This window comes from Salvelinus fontinalis, chromosome 8 (assembly GCF_029448725.1).
Source record: "Salvelinus fontinalis isolate EN_2023a chromosome 8, ASM2944872v1, whole genome shotgun sequence".
Taxonomy (NCBI): domain Eukaryota; kingdom Metazoa; phylum Chordata; class Actinopteri; order Salmoniformes; family Salmonidae; genus Salvelinus; species Salvelinus fontinalis.
Window position 1 is genome coordinate 39,487,192 of NC_074672.1, and position 22,500 is coordinate 39,509,691.

Sequence of the window (22,500 nt, forward strand, 5' to 3'; positions counted from 1 at the left end):
AAAACCACACTCAATGAGCTGTATATGGCCATAAGCAAACAGGAAAACGCTCATCCAGAGGCGGCGCTCCTAGAGGCCGGGGACTTTAATGCAGGGAAACTTAAATCTGTTTTACCTAATTTCTATCAGCATTTTAAATGTGCAACCAGAGGGAGAGAATTCTAGACCACCTTTACTCCACACATAGAGACACGTACAAAGCTCTCCCTTGCCCTCCATTTGGCAAATCTGACCATAATTCTTTCCTCCTGATTCCTGCTTACAAGCACAAATGAAAGCAGGAAGCACCAGTGACTCGGCCAATAAAAAAGTGGTCAGATGAAGCTGATGCTAAGCTACAGGACTGTTTTGCTAGCACAGACTGGAATATGTTCCGGAATTCTTCCGATGGCATTAAGGAGTGCACCACATCAGTCACTGGCTTCATCAATAAGTGCATCGAGGACGTCGTCTCCACAGTGACTACATTCCCCAACCAGATGCCATGGATTACAGGCAACATCAGCACTGAGCTAAGGGGTAGAGCTGCCTCTTTCAAGGAGCGGGACTCTAACCCAGAAGCTTACAAGAAATCCCGCTATGCCCTCCGACGAACCATCAAACAGGCAAGCGTCAATACATGATTAAGATCAAATCATACTACACCGGCTCCGACTCTCGTCGGATGTGGCAAGGCCGAGAGCTGAGAGCTGCCCAGTGACACGAGCCTACCAGACAAGCTAAATTACTTCTAATGTTGCTTCAAGGAAAGTAACACTGAAATATGCATGAGACCACCAGCTGTTCCAGATGACTGTGTGATCACGCTCTCCGCAGCCGGTGTGAGTAAGACCTTTAAACAGGTCAATATTCACAAGGCCGCAGGGCCAGATGGATTACCAGGACGTGTACTCCGAGCATACGCTGACCAACTGACAAGTGTCTTCACTGACATTTTCAACCTTTCCCTATCTGAGTCTGTAATACCAACATGGTTTAAGCTGGCCAACACAGTGCCTGTGCCCACGAACACTAAGGTAACCTGCCTAAATGACTACCGACCCGTAGCAGTCATGTCTGTAGGCATGAAGTGCTTTGAAAGGCTCACATCAACACCATCATCCCAGAAACCCTAGACACACTTCAATTTGCATACCGCCCCAACAGATCCACAGATGATGCAATCTCTATTGCACTCCACACTGCCCTTTCACACCTGGACAAAAGGAACACCTGTGAGAATGCTATTCATTGACTACAGCTCAGCGTTCAACACCATAGTGCCCTCAAAGATCATCACTAGGCTAAGGACCCTGGGACAAAACACCTCCCTCTGCAACTGGTTCCTGCACTTCCTGACGGGCCTACCCCAGGTGGTAAGGGTGGGTAACAACATATCCACCACATTAATCCTTAACACTGGGGTCCCTTAGGTGTGCGTGCTCAGTCTCCTCCTGTACTCGCTGTTCACTCATGACTGTATGGCCAGGCACGACTCCAACACCATCATTAAGTTTGCCGATGACACAACAGTGATAGGTCTGATCACCGACAAAGACGAGACATCATATAGGGAGGAGGTCAGAAACCTGGCCATGTGGTGCCAGGACAACAACCTCTCCCTCAACGTGATCAAGACAAAGGAGATGATTGTGGACCACAAGAAAAGTAGGACCGAGCACGTCCCCATTCTCATCGACATAGCTGTAGTGGAGCAGGTTGAGAGCTTCAAGTTTCTTGATGTCCACATCACCAACAATATAACATGGTCCAAGCACACCAAGACAGTCGTGAAGAGGGCATGACAAAACCTATTCCCCCTCAGGAGACTGAAAAGATTTGGTATGGGTCCTCAGATCCTCAAAAAGTTCTACAGCTGCAACATCGAGAGCATCCTGACTGGTTTCTTCACTGCCTGGTATGGCAACTGCTAGGCCTCCAACCGGAAGGCGCTACAGAGGGTAGTGTGTACTGCCCAGTACATCACTGGTGCCAAGCTTCCTGCCATCCAGGACCTCTATTCCAGACGGTGTCAGACGAAGGCCCTAAAAATTGTCAAAGACTCCAGCCACCCTAATCATAGACTGTTCTCTCTGTTACCGCACGGCAAGCGGTACCAGAGCGCAAAGTCTAGGTCCAAGAGGCTTCTAACAAGCTTCTACCCCCAAGCCATAAGACTACTGAACATCTAATCAAATGGCTACCCCCACCCCTTTTACACTGCTGCTACTCTCTCTTATTAAATATTTATTTTACTAGGCAAGTCAGTGAAGAACAAATTCTAATTTTCTATGATGGCCTAGGAACAGTGGGTTAACCTGTTTGGGCTGCAGGGGCAGTATCGAGTAGCCGGATAAAAGGTGCCCATTTCAAACGGCCTCGTACTCAATTCTTGCTCGTACAATATGCATATTATTATTACTATTGGATAGAAAACACTCTCTAGTTTCTAAAACCGTTTGAATTATATATGTGAGTAAAACAGAACTCATTTTGCAGCAAACTTCCTGACAGGAAGTGGAAAATCTGAAATCGATGCTCTGTTCTAGGGCCTGCCTATAAATGTCCTTGATATATATCAGTATACATGCACTTCATACGTCTTCCACTAGATGTCGACAGTCAGTGAGAGAAGAAATGGAGTGTATAACTTGATCTGGGGTCGAACAAAAGCTCTTTGTATGACGTGTCACCAGTTTCCTGTTTTCTGGAGAGCGCGTGAAGGGACCTGGTTTTGCCTTCTGTACAGCTGTCGTAATAGATGACTAATATCTTCGGCTTTGATTTTATTTGATACATGTGACAATATCATCGTAAAGTATGTTTTTTCAATATAGTTTTATTAGATTATTGAAATTTTTTCGGGACGTTAGGCGTGTTGCTTTGTCTGCGTTTGTTCACGAAGGAGAGCTTCGCGCCACTTTGCTAGCTTTCCGTGCTAACTGACTGGAGAAGAGGACATTCTAAATCCAAACAACGATTGTTCCCGACAAAGGACCCCTTATACAACATTCTGATGAAAGATCGTCAAAAGTAGGATCCATTTTATGATGCTATTTCATATATCTGTCGAACATGTTGTACTAGTAGTTTGTGCCCAGAGTTTGGGCACTCTCTCGCTATAACTAAGCTGGATGTCGTAATGAAGTTATTTTTAGAATTCTAACACGGTGATTGCCTTAAGAACTAGTGTATCTATCATTTCCTATATAACATGTATTTTTTAGTAACGTTTATGTATAGTTATTTGGTCAGAATAGTTTGAGTGTCATAAAAATATTCGCACATTCTGGGAAAAAGATGCTACGTTAGCACAGTGTATAACCACTGATTTCAGCTCTAAATATGCACATTTTCGAACAAAACATAAGTGTATGTATAACCTGATGTTATAGGACTGTCATCTGATGAAGCTTATCAAGGTTAGTCAAAAATTATATATCTTTTGCTGGTTTATTCGCTATCGCTAACGTGCCTATTGCTATCGCTAACGTGCCTTGATGAATGAATGCGGTATTGTGGTAGGCTATTGTAGTAAGCTAATATAATGCTATATTGTGTTTTCGCTGTAAAACACTTAAAAAATCAGAAATATTGGCTGGATTCACAAGATGTTTGTCTTTAATTTGCTGTTTATGATGAGTTTATGATGAAATGTTTTATGATGAGTATTTAGGTATTTGACGTTGGTGTCTGTAATTACTCTGGCTGCTTCGGTCCTATTTGTGACGGTAGCTGTGATGGTAGCTGCAATGTAAAACTGATTTATACCTCAAATATGCACATTTTTCAAACAAAACATAGATTTATTGTATAACATGTTATAAGACTGTCATCTGATGAAGTTGTGTCTTGGTTAGTTTGGTTGGTTCTTGGTTAGTTAGGTTGGCTTTGTGCATGCTACCTGTGCTGTGAAAAATGTCTGTCCTTTTTTGTATTTGGTGGTGAGCTAACATAAATATATGTGGTGTTTTCGCTGTAAAACATTTTAAAAATCGGACATGTTGGCTGGATTCACAAGATGTTTATCTTTCATATGCTGTATTGGACTTGTTATTAATGTGTGAAAGTTAAATATTTCTAAAAAATATATTTTGAATTTCGCGCCCTGCACTTGAAGTGGCTGTTGTCATATTGTGCCCGGCTTCGGGCTTGCAGCCCAAAGAAGTTAAATGCCTTGTTCAGGTGCAGAACGACAGATTCTTACCTTTTCGACTCAGGGTTTTGATCTTGCAACCTTTCGGTTACTAGTCCAATGCTCTAACCACTAGGCTACCTACCGCCCCATGCATAAGTCTATGCATAAGTCACTTGCATAAGTGCTTATGTCAGTTTAATAACTCTACCCACATGTATATATCACCTCAATTACCTCGAATACCGGTGCCCCTGCACATTGACTCTGTACCCCTTAACAACTCTACCCACATGTATATACCACCTCAATTACCTTGACTACCGGTGCCCCTGCACATTGACTCTGTACCCCCTGTGTATAGCCTCCACACATTGACTCTGTGCCGGTACCCCCTGTATATAGCCTCCACACATTGACTCTGTACTGGTACACCCTGTGTCTAGCCTCCTCTCATTGACTGTTGTGGTGGAAATTACACGATTTCGTTATAATACTATTATTGCATCAAATGGTTGTTTTATGCATCAGAATAGAAGGTTCTTTTAACTCTCTATTGTGTGTGTGTGAACTGAAAGTGGGCCTCTGGGAGATAACACTGACAGGAGATTTATGATATCTTTAGGGATACCACATTCCAGAGCATGAGTTAATGTTTCTGTTCTATACTGTACCAGGGAGACATGGCTCCAGTATGGAGTTGGGGGGCAAGACACTGGTCTCTACACAATGAAAACTGTTTTAACAGCAGATACTGTCTGCTGTGAATAATAAGTATATTTCATACAAATCCTAACCTTGTGACCCGTTCCATACATCTGTTGTGTGTTATGTAGACTGAAGGAGGATGGACTTTGCTATAAAATGCTCTGGCTCAAACCAGCTGGTTGAGTTCTCAGATATCACCTCCAGGGGTGATTACCGACCAGCTGGTTGAGTTCTCAGTGATCACCTCCAGGGGTGATTACCAACCAACTGGTTGAGTTCTCAGATATCACCTCCAGGGGTGATTACCGACCAACTGGTTGAGTTCTCAGTGATCACCTCCAGGGTGATTACCTACCAGCTGGTTGAGTTCTCAGTGATCACCTCCAGGGGTGATTACCAACCAACTGGTTGAGTTCTCAGTGGTCACCTCCAGGGGTGATTACCGACCAGCTGGTTGAGTTCTCAGTGGTCACCTCCAGGGGTGATTACCGACCAGCTGGTTGAGTTCTCAGTGATCACCTCCAGGGGTGATTACCGACCAGCTGGTTGATTTCTCAGTGATCACCTCCCTCCAGGGGTGATCACCTCCAGCTCCATTACTGCACTAATTAAATAATAAAGTTTAATTCTTTTGAAAACATTTAAAATGTCTTTCCTTTTGATTACAATAATTCCACCACACTCTGTACCGGTACCCCCTTGTATATAGTCTCGCTATTGTTATTTTACTGCTGCTCTTTAACTACTTGTTACTTTTATTTCTTATTCATATTTTTTTTAACTGCATTGTTGGTTAAGGGCTTGTAAGTAAGTATTTTACTTTAAGGTCTACACCTGTTCGGTGATGTGACAAATAACACTTGATTTGATTTGATATGTGTGTGTGTGTGTGTGTGTGTATATGTGTATGCACAGTTGAAGTCAGAAGTTTACATACACTTAGGTTGGAGTCATGAAAACTCGTTTTCAACCACTCCACACATTTCTTGTTAACAAACTATAGTTTTGGCATGTAGGTTAGGACTTCTACTTTGTGCATGACACAAGTCATTTTTCCAAAAAATGTTTACAGACAGATTATTTCACTTATAATTCACTGTATCACAATTCCAGTGGGTCAGAAGTTTACATATACTAAGTTGACTGTGCCTTTAAACAGCTTGGAAAATTCCAGAAAATAATGTCATGGCTTTAGAAGTTCTGATAGGCTAATTGACATCATTTGAGTCAATTGGAGGTGTACCTGTGTATGTATTTCAAGGCCTAACTTCAAACTCAGTGCCTCTTTGCTTGACATCATGGAAAATCAAAAGAAATCATCCAAGACCTCAGAAAAATAATTGTAAACCTCAACAAGTTTGATTAATCCTTGGGAGCAATTTCCAAACGCCTGAAGGTACCATGTTCATCTGTACAAACAATAGTACGCAAGTATGAACACCATGGGACCACACAGCCGTCAAATGCTCAGAACGGAGACGCGTTCTGTCTCCTAGAGATGAACGTACTTTGGTGCGAAAAGTGCAAATCAATCCCAGAACAAAAGCAAAGGACATTGTAAAGATGCTGGAGGAAACAGGTACTAAAGTATCTATATCCACAGTAAAACGAGTCCTATATCGACATAACCTGAAAGGTCGCTCAGCAAGGACGAAGCCACTGCTCCAAAACCGCCATATAAAAGCCAGGCTACGGTTTGCAACTGCAAATGGGGACAAATATCGTACTTTTTGGAGAAATGTCTTCTGGTCTGATGAAACAAAAATAGAACTGTTTGGCCATAATGACCATAGTTATGTTATCGTTATGTTTAGAGCAAAAAGGGGGAAGCTTGCAAGCCGAAGAACACCATCCCAACCGTGAAGCACGGGGGTGGCAGCATCATGTTGTGACGGTGCTTTGCTGCAGGAGAGACTGGTGCACTTCACAAATTAGATGGCATTATGAGGGTGGAAATTTATGTGGATATATTGAAGCAACATCTCAAGACATCAGTCAGGAAGTTATAGCTTGGTCGCAAATGGGTCTTCCAAATGGACAATGACCCCAATCATACTTCCAAAGTTATGGCAAAATGGCTTAAGGACAACAAAGTCAAGGTATTGGAGTGGCCATCACAAATCCCTGAACTCAATCCCATGGAAAATTTGTTGGCAGAACTGAAAAAGCGTGTGCAAGCAAGGAGGCCTACAAACCTGACTCAGTTACACCAGCTCTGTCATGAGGAATGGGACAAAATACACCCAAATTATTGTGGGAAGCTTGTGGAAGCCTACCCGAAACGTTTGACCCAAGTTAAACGATTTAAAGGCAATGCTACCAAATATTATTTGAGTGTATGTAAACTTCTGACCCACTGGGAATGTGATGAAATAAATAAAATCTGAAATAAATCATTCTCTCTACTATTATACTGACATTTCACATTCTTAAAATAAGGTGTTGATCCTAACTTACATAAGGGAGGGAATTTTGCTATTGTGTATGTGAACTTCTAACTTCAACTGTATGTAAAAATAAATGTCCTGTCACTGTCAACTGCGTTTATTTTCAGAAAACTTAACTTCTTGAGAATACAGGGGGTGCTGTTTTCGCATTAGCATAATTGCCTCTACAGATTAAACTGCCTCTTATTCAATTATTGCTGTTACTATATGCATATAACCATATACCATTGGATAGAAAACAAGCTATGGTTTCTAAAACCGTTTCAATTTTGTCTCTGAGTGAAACACAAGTCATTTGACAGCACTTTCCCTGAGCAAGAAGAAGATTGCAAGATGTGTATGCTCGCTTCAACGCTCTGCCTATATATGGTCACGCCACCTATGACCCGAAACACACTTCATTCGTCTTCCTCTGGGTGTCAGGAAGACGTCAGAGGAGAAATTTTTTGTTTATCTTGTACTGACGTGAAACAAGACCTATTTCTTTAGCGTGACCGACAACTTCCGGTTTTCTGAAACGCGCGTTTTAGAGGTGCAATTGTCTTTTGTTATGCTGCCGTTACGGATGAAAACTATCTCCGTCTCGAAGTTTGTTTGATACATGTGACCATATCATCTTAATGTATGTTTTTTCAATATAGTTTAATCAGATTATTTGAATTTTTTCGGGAGTTTTGCCGTGTTCCGTTCTGTGAGTTTTTTAACTTTGGACAGAACCGTGCTAGTCGACCAGTACCTACGCTAAATGAAGAGGGAAAGTTGCCATTGTGAATGGATTGAACGACTCATCAGGACTAAGGACACCTTTATCAACATTCTGATGAAAGATCAGCAATAGTAAGACCCAATTTACGATGTTATTTCATATATCTGTCGTGCATGTGAACTGGTCGGGCGCGCCCAGCTGGTTCTGGCTGGCGTGGCTATGCTAATTTAGCGCTACATTTTGTTTTCGCTATAAAACATTTAATAAATCTGAAATATTGTTTGGATTCACCAGATGTTGGGCTTTCAATATCTGTACGCTGTGTATTTTTTCTGAAATGTTTTAAGACAAGTAATTAGTTATATGAAGTTGGTCTCTGTAATTGTTCTGGCTGCATCAGCACTATATCAGATTGCAGCTGCAATGTAGAACTGTGATTTATACCTGAAAAATGCACATTTAAAAAAAAAAAACTATGCTATACCATAAATATGTTATCAGACTGTCATCTTATGAATTTGTTTGTTGGTTAGTGGCTATATATATTTTCATTTAGTCGAATTAGTGATAGCTACTGACGCAGGAAAAAACTGTTGGAGTAAAAAAATGGTGTCTTTTGCTAACGTGTTTAGCTAATAGATTTACATATTGTGTCTTCCCTGTAAAACATTTTAAAAATCTGAAATGGTGGCTTTATTCACAAGATCTGTGTCTTTCATTGGGTGTCTTGGACTTGTGATTTAATGATATTTAGATGCTACTATTTAATTGTGACGCTATGCTAGCGATGCTAATCAGTGTGGGGGGGGGGTGGGGGGTGCTCCCGAATCCGGGTTAGGTACTCGGTAGAGGTTTTAACATGTGTACATATTTGTATGAACATGTTACGTTCCCCAGTTTCTGTGTTGTTGTGGGTTTGTAAGTGTTTATGTGTGTTTTTCAGGAAATGGCTTCCTGGATTCCCCCAAGCAGGTGATTGGTCGGCCCCATGGCAGATTGGAACTCTGATCCCACCCTCTCGTTAGGGGATACAGCTGTCGGCAATTACAAACTCCTTCTGCAGCTGGATAAAAGCCAGTGTTCCTTTGTTAGGAGAGAGAACTTCTTTGATGTCGTGTGTTGGTTGTTGTGCAGACAGTTTTTGTGAAGTATTTTGTAGCCGGTCCTGCTGAGGAATTTTAATGTCAAAAGGACTGTGTTTTGATTATTGAAATTGTTTGTGATATTCTGTTTAATTTGTTCCCAGGGGGGAAGGGGAATGCACCTTGGGAGTGCTTAGGCAAGAGGACTGTGGGCATACATATACCCGTAGCATGTACCCCACCTATGCACACTAGGTAAGACCCTGTAGTTTGGTTAGCGTGCCAGGTGGCGTTAAGGTTAGATAAGTAGTGGGTAGGCAGGTAAGGTAGGAGAGGGGACTCTTTAACTTTTACTTTCTTTGCTTTGATTCCGTCCAGACCCTTTTCCCCACATTACCGTGTTAAGGAAATAAATTCACAGTAAACGGTAATATTCTCTGCCTCTGTCATCCTTACCCGCACCTACAATCACATACCTCTTTACCTCCACCTACAGTCACATACCTCTTTACCTCCACCTACAATCACATACCTCTTTACCTCCACCTACAGTCACATACCTCTTTCACTCCACCTACAATCACATACCTCTTTCACTCCACCTACAATCACATACCTCTTTACCTCCACCTACAGTCACATACCTCTTTCACTCCACCTACAATCACATACCTCTTTACCTCCACCTACAATCACATACCTCTTTACCTCCACCTACAATCACATACCTCTTTCACTCCAACTACAGTCACATACCTCTTTACCTCCACCTACAATGACATACCTCTTTACCTCCACCTACAGTCACATACCTCTTTACCTCCACCTACAGTCACATACCTCTTTACCTCCACCTACAATCACATACCTCTTTCACTCCACCTACAGTCACATACCTCTTTACCTCCACCTACAGTCACATACCTCTTTACCTCCACCTACAATCACATACCTCTTTCACTCCACCTACAGTCACATACCTCTTTCACTCCACCTACAGTCACATACCTCTTTACCTCCACCTACAATCACATACCTCTTTACCTCCACCTACAGTCACATACCTCTTTACCTCCACCTACAATCACATACCTCTTTCACTCCACCTACAGTCACATACCTCTTTACCTCCACCTACAATCACATACCTCTTTACCTCCACCTACAGTCACATACCTCTTTCACTCCACCTACAGTCACATACCTCTTTACCTCCACCTACAATCACATACCTCTTTACCTCCACCTACAGTCACATACCTCTTTACCTGCACCTACAATCACATACCTCTTTCACTCTACCTACAGTCACATACCTCTTTACCTCCACCTACAGTCACATACCTCTTTACCTCCACCTACAGTCACATACCTCTTTACCTCCACCTACAATCACATACCTCTTTACCTCCACCTACAGTCACATACCTCTTTACCTCCACCTACAATCACATACCTCTTTCACTCCACCTACAGTCACATACCTCTTTACCTCCACCTACAGTCACATACCTCTTTACCTCCACCTACAGTCACATACCTCTTTACCTCCACCTACAGTCACATACCTCTTTACCTCCACCTACAGTCACATACCTCTTTACCTCCACCTACAATCACATACCTCTTTACCTCCACCTACAGTCACATACCTCTTTACCTCAACGGGGAGTGGAGTGTAGCAGCGTGTTGTGTTCCCTCCATCAGGCGTACGTAACATAATGGGGGCTCATCCAGGATCTTTAAACACACCGGACCCTGCTGCTCTGAGCTCTCTGTGATTGGTTATTGAGGTGTGGTGGTAGGTTGTGAGTTTGGGTGACTTGTTTAGTTTATGTGTGTTCAGTAGGCTGCTCTGTACAAAATGGCTGCCTCAGCCGTCTCCCGGTTTATTGAAGCGCCCTCTGTTGATCGGTTGGTGGGGTTGCGGAAAGTAGACCTTTGCGCTGTAGCTGACCATTATGGACTCTTCGTCCCTGAGAAAGCCCTAGAGGCTTAGCTTTTGGTGCCAGTCAGGGAGGATTTAGTGAGAAAATGAATTTTCTTGTTGAAAGTTGAGAGGGAGGCTTCAGGAGAGGAGACGGGTAGACCTTCCGATGCCAAGTCGGAGGACGGCATGGAGGAAGGAGTTGCTCGTACCCCCTTTACATTGCCCCGATTCAACCCTTTATCTTCTGCTTCAGGTCATTCAGACGGGACTGCAAGGCTGAAGGTGAGGCTGGCCCGTTTGGAAATGGAGCAAAAAGATAAAGAGAGAGACAGATGAAGTTTGATTTAGAAATTAGGAAAATGAAAATCGACAAGGAGGTGAGGATCCGACAACTGGATCTAGACACTGGCCCAGTGCGACTCCACAACCTGCCTGTCATCAAGCCCACTTCGACGTGTGTAAAAATATTGCTTTAGTCCCTCCATTCCGGGAGTCGGAAGTTGATTCCTATTTCTCTGCATTTGAGCGTGTGGCCACTGCACTGCATTGGCTACTTGAGGTTTGGCTGCTCCTGTTGCAATATAAATTGTCTGTGAAAGCCCAGGAAGTTGTAGCTGCTCTCTCCCTGGAAGACAGTTTACAGTATAATATAGTTAAAACAACTGTGTTGTTCCTGTAGCTTATAGGCAGCGCTTCAGGAGCCACAAAAAAACCTTAACTGGAGAACAAGCTGATCAAAAGCCCATACAAATCCTACGAGACACCGGCGCGGCACAGTCAGTAATCGTTACTGATGCTTTACCCTGGTCCCCTGAAACGTATTGTGGCTTGCATGTCATATTACAGGGTATAGAGACAAACGTACCTGGAAATAAATTCCCAGTAAATGGTAATATTCTCTGCCTCTGTCATCCTTACCCGCACCTACAATCAGATACCTCTTTCACTCCATGGGGAGTTGAGTGTAGCATGGTGTTGTGTTCCCTCCTCCAAGAGGTGTGCGTAACAGAACATAACAAGATTCAACAACTGAGACATAAAATGAACAAGTTCCATAGACTTGTGATTAACAGAAATGGAATAATGTGTCCCTGAACAAAGGGGGTTCAAAATCAAAAGTGACAGTCCGTATCTAGTGTGGCCACCAGCTGCATTAAGTAATGCAGTGCATCTCCTCCTCATGGACTGCACCAGATTTGCCAGATCTTGCTGTGAGATGTTACCCCACTCTTCCACCAAGGCACCAGCAAGTTCACATTTCTGGGGGGAATGGCCCTAGCCCTCACCCTCCGATCCAACAGGTCCCAGACGTGCTCAATGGGATTGAGATTCGGACTCTTCGCTGGCCATGGCAGAACACTGACATTCCTGTCTTGCAGGAAATCATGCACAGAACGAGCAGTATGGCTGGTGGCATTGTCATGCTGGAGGGTCATGTTAGGATGAGCCTGCATAAAGGGTACCACATGAGGGAGGAGGGTGTCTTCCCTGTAACGCACAGCGTTGAGATTGCCTGCAATGACAACAAGCTCAGTCCGATGATGCTGTGACACACCGCCACAGACCATGTCAGACCCTCTACCTCCAAATCGATCCCGCTCCAGAGTACAGGTCTCAGTATAATGCTCATTCCTTTGACGATAAACGAGAATCTGACCATCACCCCTGGTGAGACAAAACTTTGTGCCCATAGGCAACGCTGTTGCCGGTGATGTCTGGTGAGGACCTGCCTTACAACAGGCCTACAAGCCCTCAGTCCAGCCTCTCTCAGCCTATTGCGGACAGTCTCAGCACTGATGGAGGGATTGTGCGTCCCTGGTGTAACTAGGGCAGTTGTTCTTGCCATCCTGTACCTGTCCCGCAGGTGTGATGTTTAGATGTACCGATCCTGTGCAGGTGTTATTGCACGTGGTCTGCCACTGCGAGGACGATCAGCTGTCCGTCCTGTCTCCTTGTAGCGCTGTCTTAGGCGTCTCACAGTACGGACATGGCAATTTATATGGCCACATCTGCAGTCCTCATGCCTCCTTGCAGCATGCCTAAGGCACATTCACGCAGATGAGCAGGGACCCTGGGCATCTTTCTTTTGGTGTTTTTCAGAGTCAGTAAAAATACCTCTTTAGTGTCCTAAGTTTTCATAACTCTGACCTTAATTGCCTACCATCTGTAAGCTGTTAGTGTCTTAATGACTGTTCCACAGGTGCATGTTCATTAATTGTTAATGGTTCATTGAACAGCATGGGAAACAGTGTTCACCTTTACAATGAAGATCTGTGAAGTTATTTGGATTTTTACGAATTGTCTTTGAAAGACAGGGTCCTGAATATATTTTTTTATTTTATTTTTTTGCTGAGTCTATGTCCTATCCCTCTATCCCTGATAATAATAATTCACTTTGTTTAATACACCGCTCCTTGCTCTGTGCAACGCAATATTTCTGATTCCCCAGTAAAGCACCACACGCACACACACACACTCACACACACACACACACACTGCCTGCCGCTCTCTGATAATACTCATCATTTAATGCATGACTACAAATTAGACTTCAAAGTCAACAAGAGAAGGATGTGTCTTTCTCTCGAGCCCCATGTTTCATTCTGATCTGTGTGTGTGTGTGTGTGTGTGAATGTGCGTGCGTGTATGTGTGTATGTGTGCGTGTGCGCACGTGTGTGTGTGCACATGCAGTATTTTATCCCTGTGCTCATAAAATGTATTCTTGTCTCAAATATGACAATGTCTACCTTCATAATCACACAAACACCGTCAAACTGTCTGTGATGAATATTATGGAGTTAAACATGATGTTTCTACTTGACTGTCCCACAACCTACTCTCAGCTGGCAGAGGGTTGACTGTCCCACAACCTACTCTCAGCTGACAGAGGGTTGACTGTCCCATAACCTACTCTCAGCTGACAGAGGGTTGACTGTCCCATAACCTACTCTCAGCTGACAGAGGGTTGACTGTCCCACAACCTACTCTCAGCTGACAGAGCGTTGACTGTCCCACAACCTACTCTCAGCTGACAGAGGGTTGACTGTCCCATAACCTACTCTCAGCTGACAGAGGGTTGACTGTCCCACAACCTACTCTCAGCTGACAGAGGGTTGACTGTCCCATAACCTACTCTCAGCTGACAGAGGGTTGACTGTCCCATAACCTACTCTCAGCTGACAGAGCGTTGACTGTCCCACAACCTACTCTCAGCTGACAGAGGGTTGACTGTCCCATAACCTACTCTCAGCTGACAGAGGGTTGACTGTCCCACAACCTACTCTCAGCTGACAGAGGGTTGACTGTCCCATAACCTACTCTCAGCTGACAGAGGGTTGACTGTCCCATAACCTACTCTCAGCTGACAGAGGGTTGACTGTCCCATAACCTACTCTCAGCTGACAGAGGGTTGACTGTCCCATAACCTACTCTCAGCTGGCAGAGGGACATTTCAGTCAGCTAATATGATTATGACATCAAATGAAATCACAAAACTAACAAAGACTTTTCTGCTGGTATGAATCAGACAGAAGTCTGGCAACGTCTGATGTAGAATATTATCAGACTAAGCAATGAAAACATGCACGCACGTAAATATTCATGCACATGCACATGCACGCACACACACATTACTGATGAAAAATCATGCGACTAAGATATGATAACAATGATTTCAGAGCCGGGGGCAGGTTCCAATCACAACGTCCTATTTTGCAATTCAAATCCGAGAGCATGACAGGGGAAAGAGCTGCTTCGTTCCAGTATTTCCTCTGATCTCAGGAGAATGGTGTGTGTGTGTGTGCTCTGTGTGTGTGTGTGTGTGTGTGTGTGTGTGTGTGTGTGTGTGTGTGTGTGTGTGTGTGTGTGTGTGTGTGTGTGTGTGTGTGTGTGTGTGTGTGTGTGTGTGTGTGTGTGTGTGTGTGTGTGTGTGTGTGTGTGTGTGTGTGTGTGTGTGTGTGTGTGTGTGTGTGTGTGCTCATGCGAGCACGTGTGTGTGAGAGAGTTAATAACATGGACTGTTATAGACTTCTACTAATGTTTGTGAGTATGACTCTACACACACACACACGACTCACAGCAATGACATTGAAGAAGTCGTCGTCCCCCAGTGTGTCCAGTATGGAAGAGACGGTCTGTCTGGCAATGGTCAGCCTCAGGCCCTTCATACTGCCACTCACATCCACCAAGATCACTACATCCTTAGGAGATGTGGCTGCCTGGATGTACCTACACACGCACGCACGCACACAAGCACACACACACAGGCAAGCACACACACACAGGCAAGCACACACACACACACACACACACACACACACACACACACACACACACACACACACACACACACACACACACACACACACACACACACACACACACACACACACATAGACATCAGAAGAGTCTCAGAGTGACAGACACACACACACACAGTCTCAGTGGGAACAGAACATGTGTACTTGTCCAATGACAGTGGTGGGAGGAAGCTGCACTCACCATTTGCGGTTGCGACAGTCGAAAGCAATGACTCCATGTTCATCTGGTCTCCATTTGATCCCTGTTTCCACGGTGACCATGGAGAGGTGGGGAGGAGCCATCATCAGTTACTAATACCATACATATAGAAACATACATATAGTAACATACAAATAGTAACATACACATTCTAACATAGATACAATACCATACTTAAAGTAACATACATATAGTAACATGCACATTCTAACATACATATAGTAACATACAAATAGTAACATACACATTCTAACATAGATACAATACCATACTTAAAGTAACATACATATAGTAACATACATATAGTAACATACAAATTGTAACATATACATTCTAACATAGATATAGTAACATACAAATAGTAACATACACATTCTAACATAGATACAATACCATACATATAGTAACATACATATAGTAACATACATATAGTAACATACATATTCTAACATGCATATAGTAACGTACATATAGTAACATACATATTCTAACATACATATAGTAACATACATATAGTAACATACATATTCTAACATACATATAGTAACGTACATATAGTAACATACATATAGTAACATACATATAGTAACGTACATATAGTAACATACATATAGTAACATACATATTCTAACATACATATTCTAACATACATATAGTAACATACATATAGTAACATACATATAGTAACATACACATTCTAACATACATATAGTAACATACATATAGTAACATACATATAGTAACATACATATAGTAACGTACATATAGTAACATACATATTCTAACATACATATAGTAACATACATATTCTAACATACATATAGTAACGTACATATAGTAACATACATATTCTAACATACATATAGTAACATACATATAGTAACATACATATAGTAACGTACATATAGTAACATACATATAGTAACATACATATAGTAACATACATATTCTAACATACATATAGTAACGTACATATAGTAACATACATATAGTAACATACATATAGTAACGTACATATAGTAACTAACATATAGTAACATACATATAGTAACATACATATTCTAACATACATATAGTAACATACATATAGTAACATACATATAGTAACGTACATATAGTAACCTACATATAGTAACATACATATAGTAACATACATATTCTAACATACATATAGTAACATACATATAGTAACATACATATAGTAACATACATATAGTAACATACATATAGTAACATACATATAATAACATACAAATAGTAACATACATATAGTACCATACATATAGTACCATACATATAGTAACATACATATAGTAACATACATATAGTAACATACATATAGTAACATACATATAGTAACATACATATAGTAACATACATATAGTAACATACATATAGTAACGATCGTCGTAATGTGGAAGAGAGGAGGACCAAATGGCAGTGTGGTATGTATCCATATTTATTTGAATACTCTTCAAAACGAACAAAACAATACACAGAACGAAACCAACGACGCTACAGTCCTGAACATGTGAACATAGAAAAAACAATGAACGCACGAACAGGAACAATCACCCACAAACAAACAGTGAAAAACAGCCTACCTTAATATGGTTCCCAATCAGAGACAATGACAAACACCTGCCTCTGATTGAGAACCATATTAGGCCAAACAATAAACCAAACATAGAAACACAAAACATAGAATGCCCACCCAGGTCACGTCCTGACCAACTAAACAAAGACTAAACAAAGGAAATAAGGTCAGGAGCGTGACACATATCATAACATACATATCGTAACATACATATAGTAACATACACATTCTAACATACATATAGTAACATACATATAGTAACATACATATAGTAACATACACATTCTAACATACATATCGTAACATACAAATAGTAACATACATATAGTAACATGCATATAGTAAAATACACATTCTAACATGCATATAGTAACATACATATCGTAACATACATATAGTAACATACACATTCTAACATACATATAGTAACATACATATAGTAACGTACATATAGTAACATACATATAGTAACATACATATAGTAACATACATATCGTAACATACATATAGTAACGTACATATAGTAACATACATATAGTAACATACATATAGTAACATACATATAGTAACATACATATCGTAACATACATATAGTAACATACACATTCTAACATACATATAGTAACATACATATAGTAACATACATATAGTAATCTTCACATTCTAACATACATATAGTAACATATATATAGTAACATACATATAGTAACATACATATAGTAACATACATATAGTAACATACATATCGTAACATACATATAGTAACATACATATCGTAACATACATATAGTAACATACATATAGTAACATACATATACTAACATACATATAGTAACATACATATAGTAACATACATATAGTAACGTAGATATAGTAACATACAAATAGTAACATACATATAGTAACATACAAATAGTAACATACATATAGTAACATACATATAGTAACATACATATACTAACGTACATATAGTAAGATACAAATAGTAAGATACATATAGTAACATACATATAGTAACATACATATAGTAACATACATATAGTAACCTACACATTCTAACATAAATATAGTAAGATACATATAGTAAGATACATATAGTAACATACACATTCTAACATACATATAGTAACATACACATTCTAACATACATATAGTAACAATATATAGTAATATACATACAGTTGAAGTTGGACGTTCACATACACTTTAGCCAAATACATTTAAACTCAGTTTTTCACAATTCCTGACATTTAATCCTAGTAAAAATTCCCTGTCTTAGGTCAGTTAGGATCATCACTTTATTTTAAGAATGTGAAATGTCAAAATAATAGTAGAGAGAATGATTTATTTCAGATTTTATTTCTTTCATCACATTCCCAGTGGGTCAGAAGTTTACATACACTCAATTAGCATTGCCTTTAAATTATTTAACCTGTGTGAAACGTTTCGGGTAGCCTTCCACAAGCTTCCCACAATAAGTTGGGTGAATTTTGGCCCATTCCTCCTGACAGAGCTGGTGTAACTGAGTCAGGTTTGTAGGCCTCCTTCCTCGCACACGCTTTCTCAGTTCTGCCCACAAATGTTGAGGTCAGGGCTTTGTGATGGCCACTGTTGTCCTTAAGCCATTTTGCCAAAACTTTGGAACTATGTTTGGGGTCATTGTCCATTTGGAAGACCCATTTGCGAACAAGCTTTAACTTCCCAACTGATGTCTTGAGATGTTGCTTCTATATATCCACATACATTTCCAGCCTCATGATGCCATCTATTTTGTGAAGTGCACCAGTCCCTCCTGCAGCAAAGCACCCCCACAACATGATGCTGCCACCCTCGTGCGTCACAGTTGGGATGGTGTTCTTCGGCTTGCAAGCCTCCCCATTTTTCCTCCAAACATAACGATGGTCATTATGGCCAAGCAGTTCTATTTTTGTTTCATCAGACAGGAGGACATTTCTCAAAAAAGTATGATCTTTGTCCCCATTTGTAGTTGCAACCCGTAGTCTGGCTTTTTTATGGACGTTTTGCTGAGCCGCATTTCAGGTTGTGTCGATATAGGACACGTTTTACTGTGGATATAGATACTTTTGTACCTGTTTCCTCCAGCATCTTTACAAGGTCCTTTGCTGTTGTTCTGGGATTGATTTGTACTTTTCGCACCAAAGTACATTCATCTCTAGGAAACAGAACGTGTCTCCTTCCTGAGCGGTATGACAGCTGCCTGGTCCCATGGTGTTTATACTTGCGTACTATTGTTTGTACAGATGAATGTGGTACCTTCAGGCGTTTGGAAATTGCTCCCAATGATGAACCAGACTTGTGAAAGTATATCATTTATTTTCTGAGGTCTTGGCTGATTTCTTTAGTTTTTCCCATGATGTCAAACAAAGAGGCACTGAGTTTGAAGGTAAGCCTTGAAATACATCCACAGGTACTCCTCCAATTGACTCAAATTATGTAAATTAGCCTATCAGAAGCTTCTAAAGCCATGACATTATTTTTTGGAGTTTTCCAAGCTGTTTAAAGGCACAGTCAACTTAGTGTATGTAAACTTCTGACCCACTGGAACTGTGATACAGTGAATTATAAATGAAATAATATGTCTGTAAATAATTGTTGGAAAAATTTGTTCTGTCATGCACAAAGTATGTCCTAACCGACTTGCCAAAACTATAGTTTGTGAACAAGAAATTTGTGGAGCGGTAGAAAAACGAGTTTCATGACTCCAACCTATGTGTATGTAAACTTCCGACTTCAACTGTACATATAGTAACATACATATAGTAACATAAATATAGTAACATACATATAGTAACATATATATAGTAACATACATATAGTAACATAAATATAGTAACATACATATAGTAACATACATATAGTAACATACATATAGTAACATACATATAGTAACATAAATATAGTAACATACATATAGTAACATACATATAGTAACATACATATTCTAACATACATATAGTAACATACATATAGTAACATACATATAGTAAGATGCATATAGTAACGTACATATAGTAACATACATATAGTAACATACATATAGTAACATACACATTCTAACATACATATAGTAACATACACATTCTAACATAAATATAGTAACACACATATAGTAACGTACATATAGTAACATACATATAGTAACATACATATAGTAACATACACATTCTAACATACATATAGTAACATACATATAATAACATGCATATAGTAACATGCATATAGTAACATACATATAGCAACATACATATAGTAACATACATATAGTAACCTACATATAGTAACATACATATAGTAACATACATATAGTAACATACATATAGTAACATACATATAGTAACATACATATAGTAACATACATATAGTAACATACACATTCTAACATACATATAGTAACATACATATAATAACATGCATATAGTAACCTACATATAGTAACATACATATAGCAACATACATATAGTAACATACATATAGTAACCTACATATAGTAACATACATATAGTAACATACATATAGTAACATACACATTCTAACATACATATAGTAACATACATATAATAACATGCATATAGTAACATGCATATAGTAACACACATATAGTAACATACATATAGTAACATACATATAGTAACCTACATATAGTAACATACATATAGTAACATACATATAGTAACATACACATTCTAACATACATATAGTAACATACATATAGTAACATACACATTCTAACATACATATAGTAACACACATATAGTAACATACATATAGTAACATACATATAGTAACGTACAGTCAGTTACTAATCAAATACACTGACATCAATACATCTGTAGAGGAAGTGAGCCCTTTCTGTCATCTGTCTATTGATAGGCTTCTACAATGGAGTTGAGGATACACAGAGATGGGATTTAAATATAATTCAAAGCTGAATTTGCTAGAAATTATTTGCGTTGAAACACAGAGCACCCTGCCAGCCTCATGTACCTTAATCACCTTTTTTTTAATCTCCTCTCCTCTCCTCTACTCTCCTCTCCTCTCCTCGCCTCTCCTCTCCTCTCCTCTCCTCTAATATCTTCCCCTCTCCTCTCCCGTCCTGTCCTCTCCTCTCACATCTTCTCTTCTCCTCTCCTCTCTTCTTCTTCTCCTCTCCTCTCTTCTCCTCTCCTCTCTATTCTTTTCCTCACTTCTTCTCCTCTCCTCTCTATTCTTTTCTTCTCTTCTTCTCCTCTCCTCTCTTACTCTCCCCTCCCCTCTGCTTCCTTCTCTCTTCTTCTCCTCTAGCTTTTCTACCTCTTCTTCTTTCCTCTTTTCCTCTCCTGTCTTCACTTTCCTCCTCCACACCTTCTCTCCTCCTTTCCTTCTCTCCCCTCCTCTTATCCTCTCTCCTCTCCTCCAGTCTCCATCTGTCACTCCGTTTGACTAAACGTTCCCTGTTTGTCCCTCACTCTGCCTGAGGGAGACAGCTCTGGCCAAGCTAATTACAAACACACACAGACACACATATACACACACAAACACAAACACACACAAAATAATACATTGCTTGTTTGTGTGTGTGCATACTGCATATGTGTGGACATACGTGGGTATGTGCTTGTGTACATCTGTGTTTGTGTGTACACGTACACACAAAAAAACACACACACACACACACACTCTCTCTCTCTCTCTCTCTCTCTCTCTCTCTCTCTCTCTCTCACACACACACACACTCTCTCTCTCACTCTCACTCTCTCTCTCTCTCCTACTCTCACTCTCACTCACCTGGGTACTGCCTGAAGAAGCCCTTGGCACTGCCAAAGTACTGCCATATGAGGGATGGGTCCCTCTCAAAGTTATCCACAAACACTTTATTCAAGGCTTCAGACCAGTAAACTCCATTTACTATAGCTGAGTCTGAGAGAAAGGAGGAGAGGAGAGGAGAGGAGAGGAGAGGAGGGGAGAGGAGAGGAGAGGAGAGGAGAGGAGAGGAGAGGAGAGGAGAGGAGAGGAGAGGAGAGGAGAGGAGAGGAGAGGAGAGGAGAGGAGAGAGTAATAGAGTTAGTAACTCCTATGACTTCATTAACAGGATTCTGAATGTTTGAATGAGCCTATTCAGCATATCGTTTCTAAAACTGCATCAAATAATATTTTGTAGCAGAATGTGTACTGTTTTAAATTTGTCCATAATTCCTAAAAGCTGAAATCTAAAGTCAAATATGAAATTCAGAAAGACATGATAGATAATTTGAGATGAGAGCACAACATGATAGAAAAAAAGGATAGAAAATAGAGGCAGAGAGAGAGAAGCAGAGAGAGAGATAGAGGCATAGAGTAAATAAAACCCAGATTTAAGCTTATTTATTTGCCCTTTTGTACTTTAACCATTTGTACATC

The 22,500-nt window shown here is 40.5% G+C and overlaps 1 protein-coding gene across 4 annotated transcripts in view; it reads right to left on the reverse strand.

Annotated features, from left to right (window-relative positions):
• The window catches only part of cacna2d3a (calcium channel, voltage-dependent, alpha 2/delta subunit 3a), a 330,804-nt gene that overhangs the window by 224,498 nt on the left and 83,806 nt on the right, over positions 1-22,500 (reverse strand). For all 4 annotated transcript variants that reach the window (XM_055932451.1, XM_055932450.1, XM_055932448.1 and 1 more), the window contains exons 4-6: positions 21,889-22,020; positions 15,489-15,549; positions 15,065-15,215 (exon numbers count right to left, since the gene is read on the reverse strand). In XM_055932451.1, the coding sequence (XP_055788426.1) occupies positions 15,065-15,215; positions 15,489-15,549; positions 21,889-22,020 (344 nt within the window). The remainder of the gene's footprint in view (positions 1-15,064; positions 15,216-15,488; positions 15,550-21,888; positions 22,021-22,500) is intronic.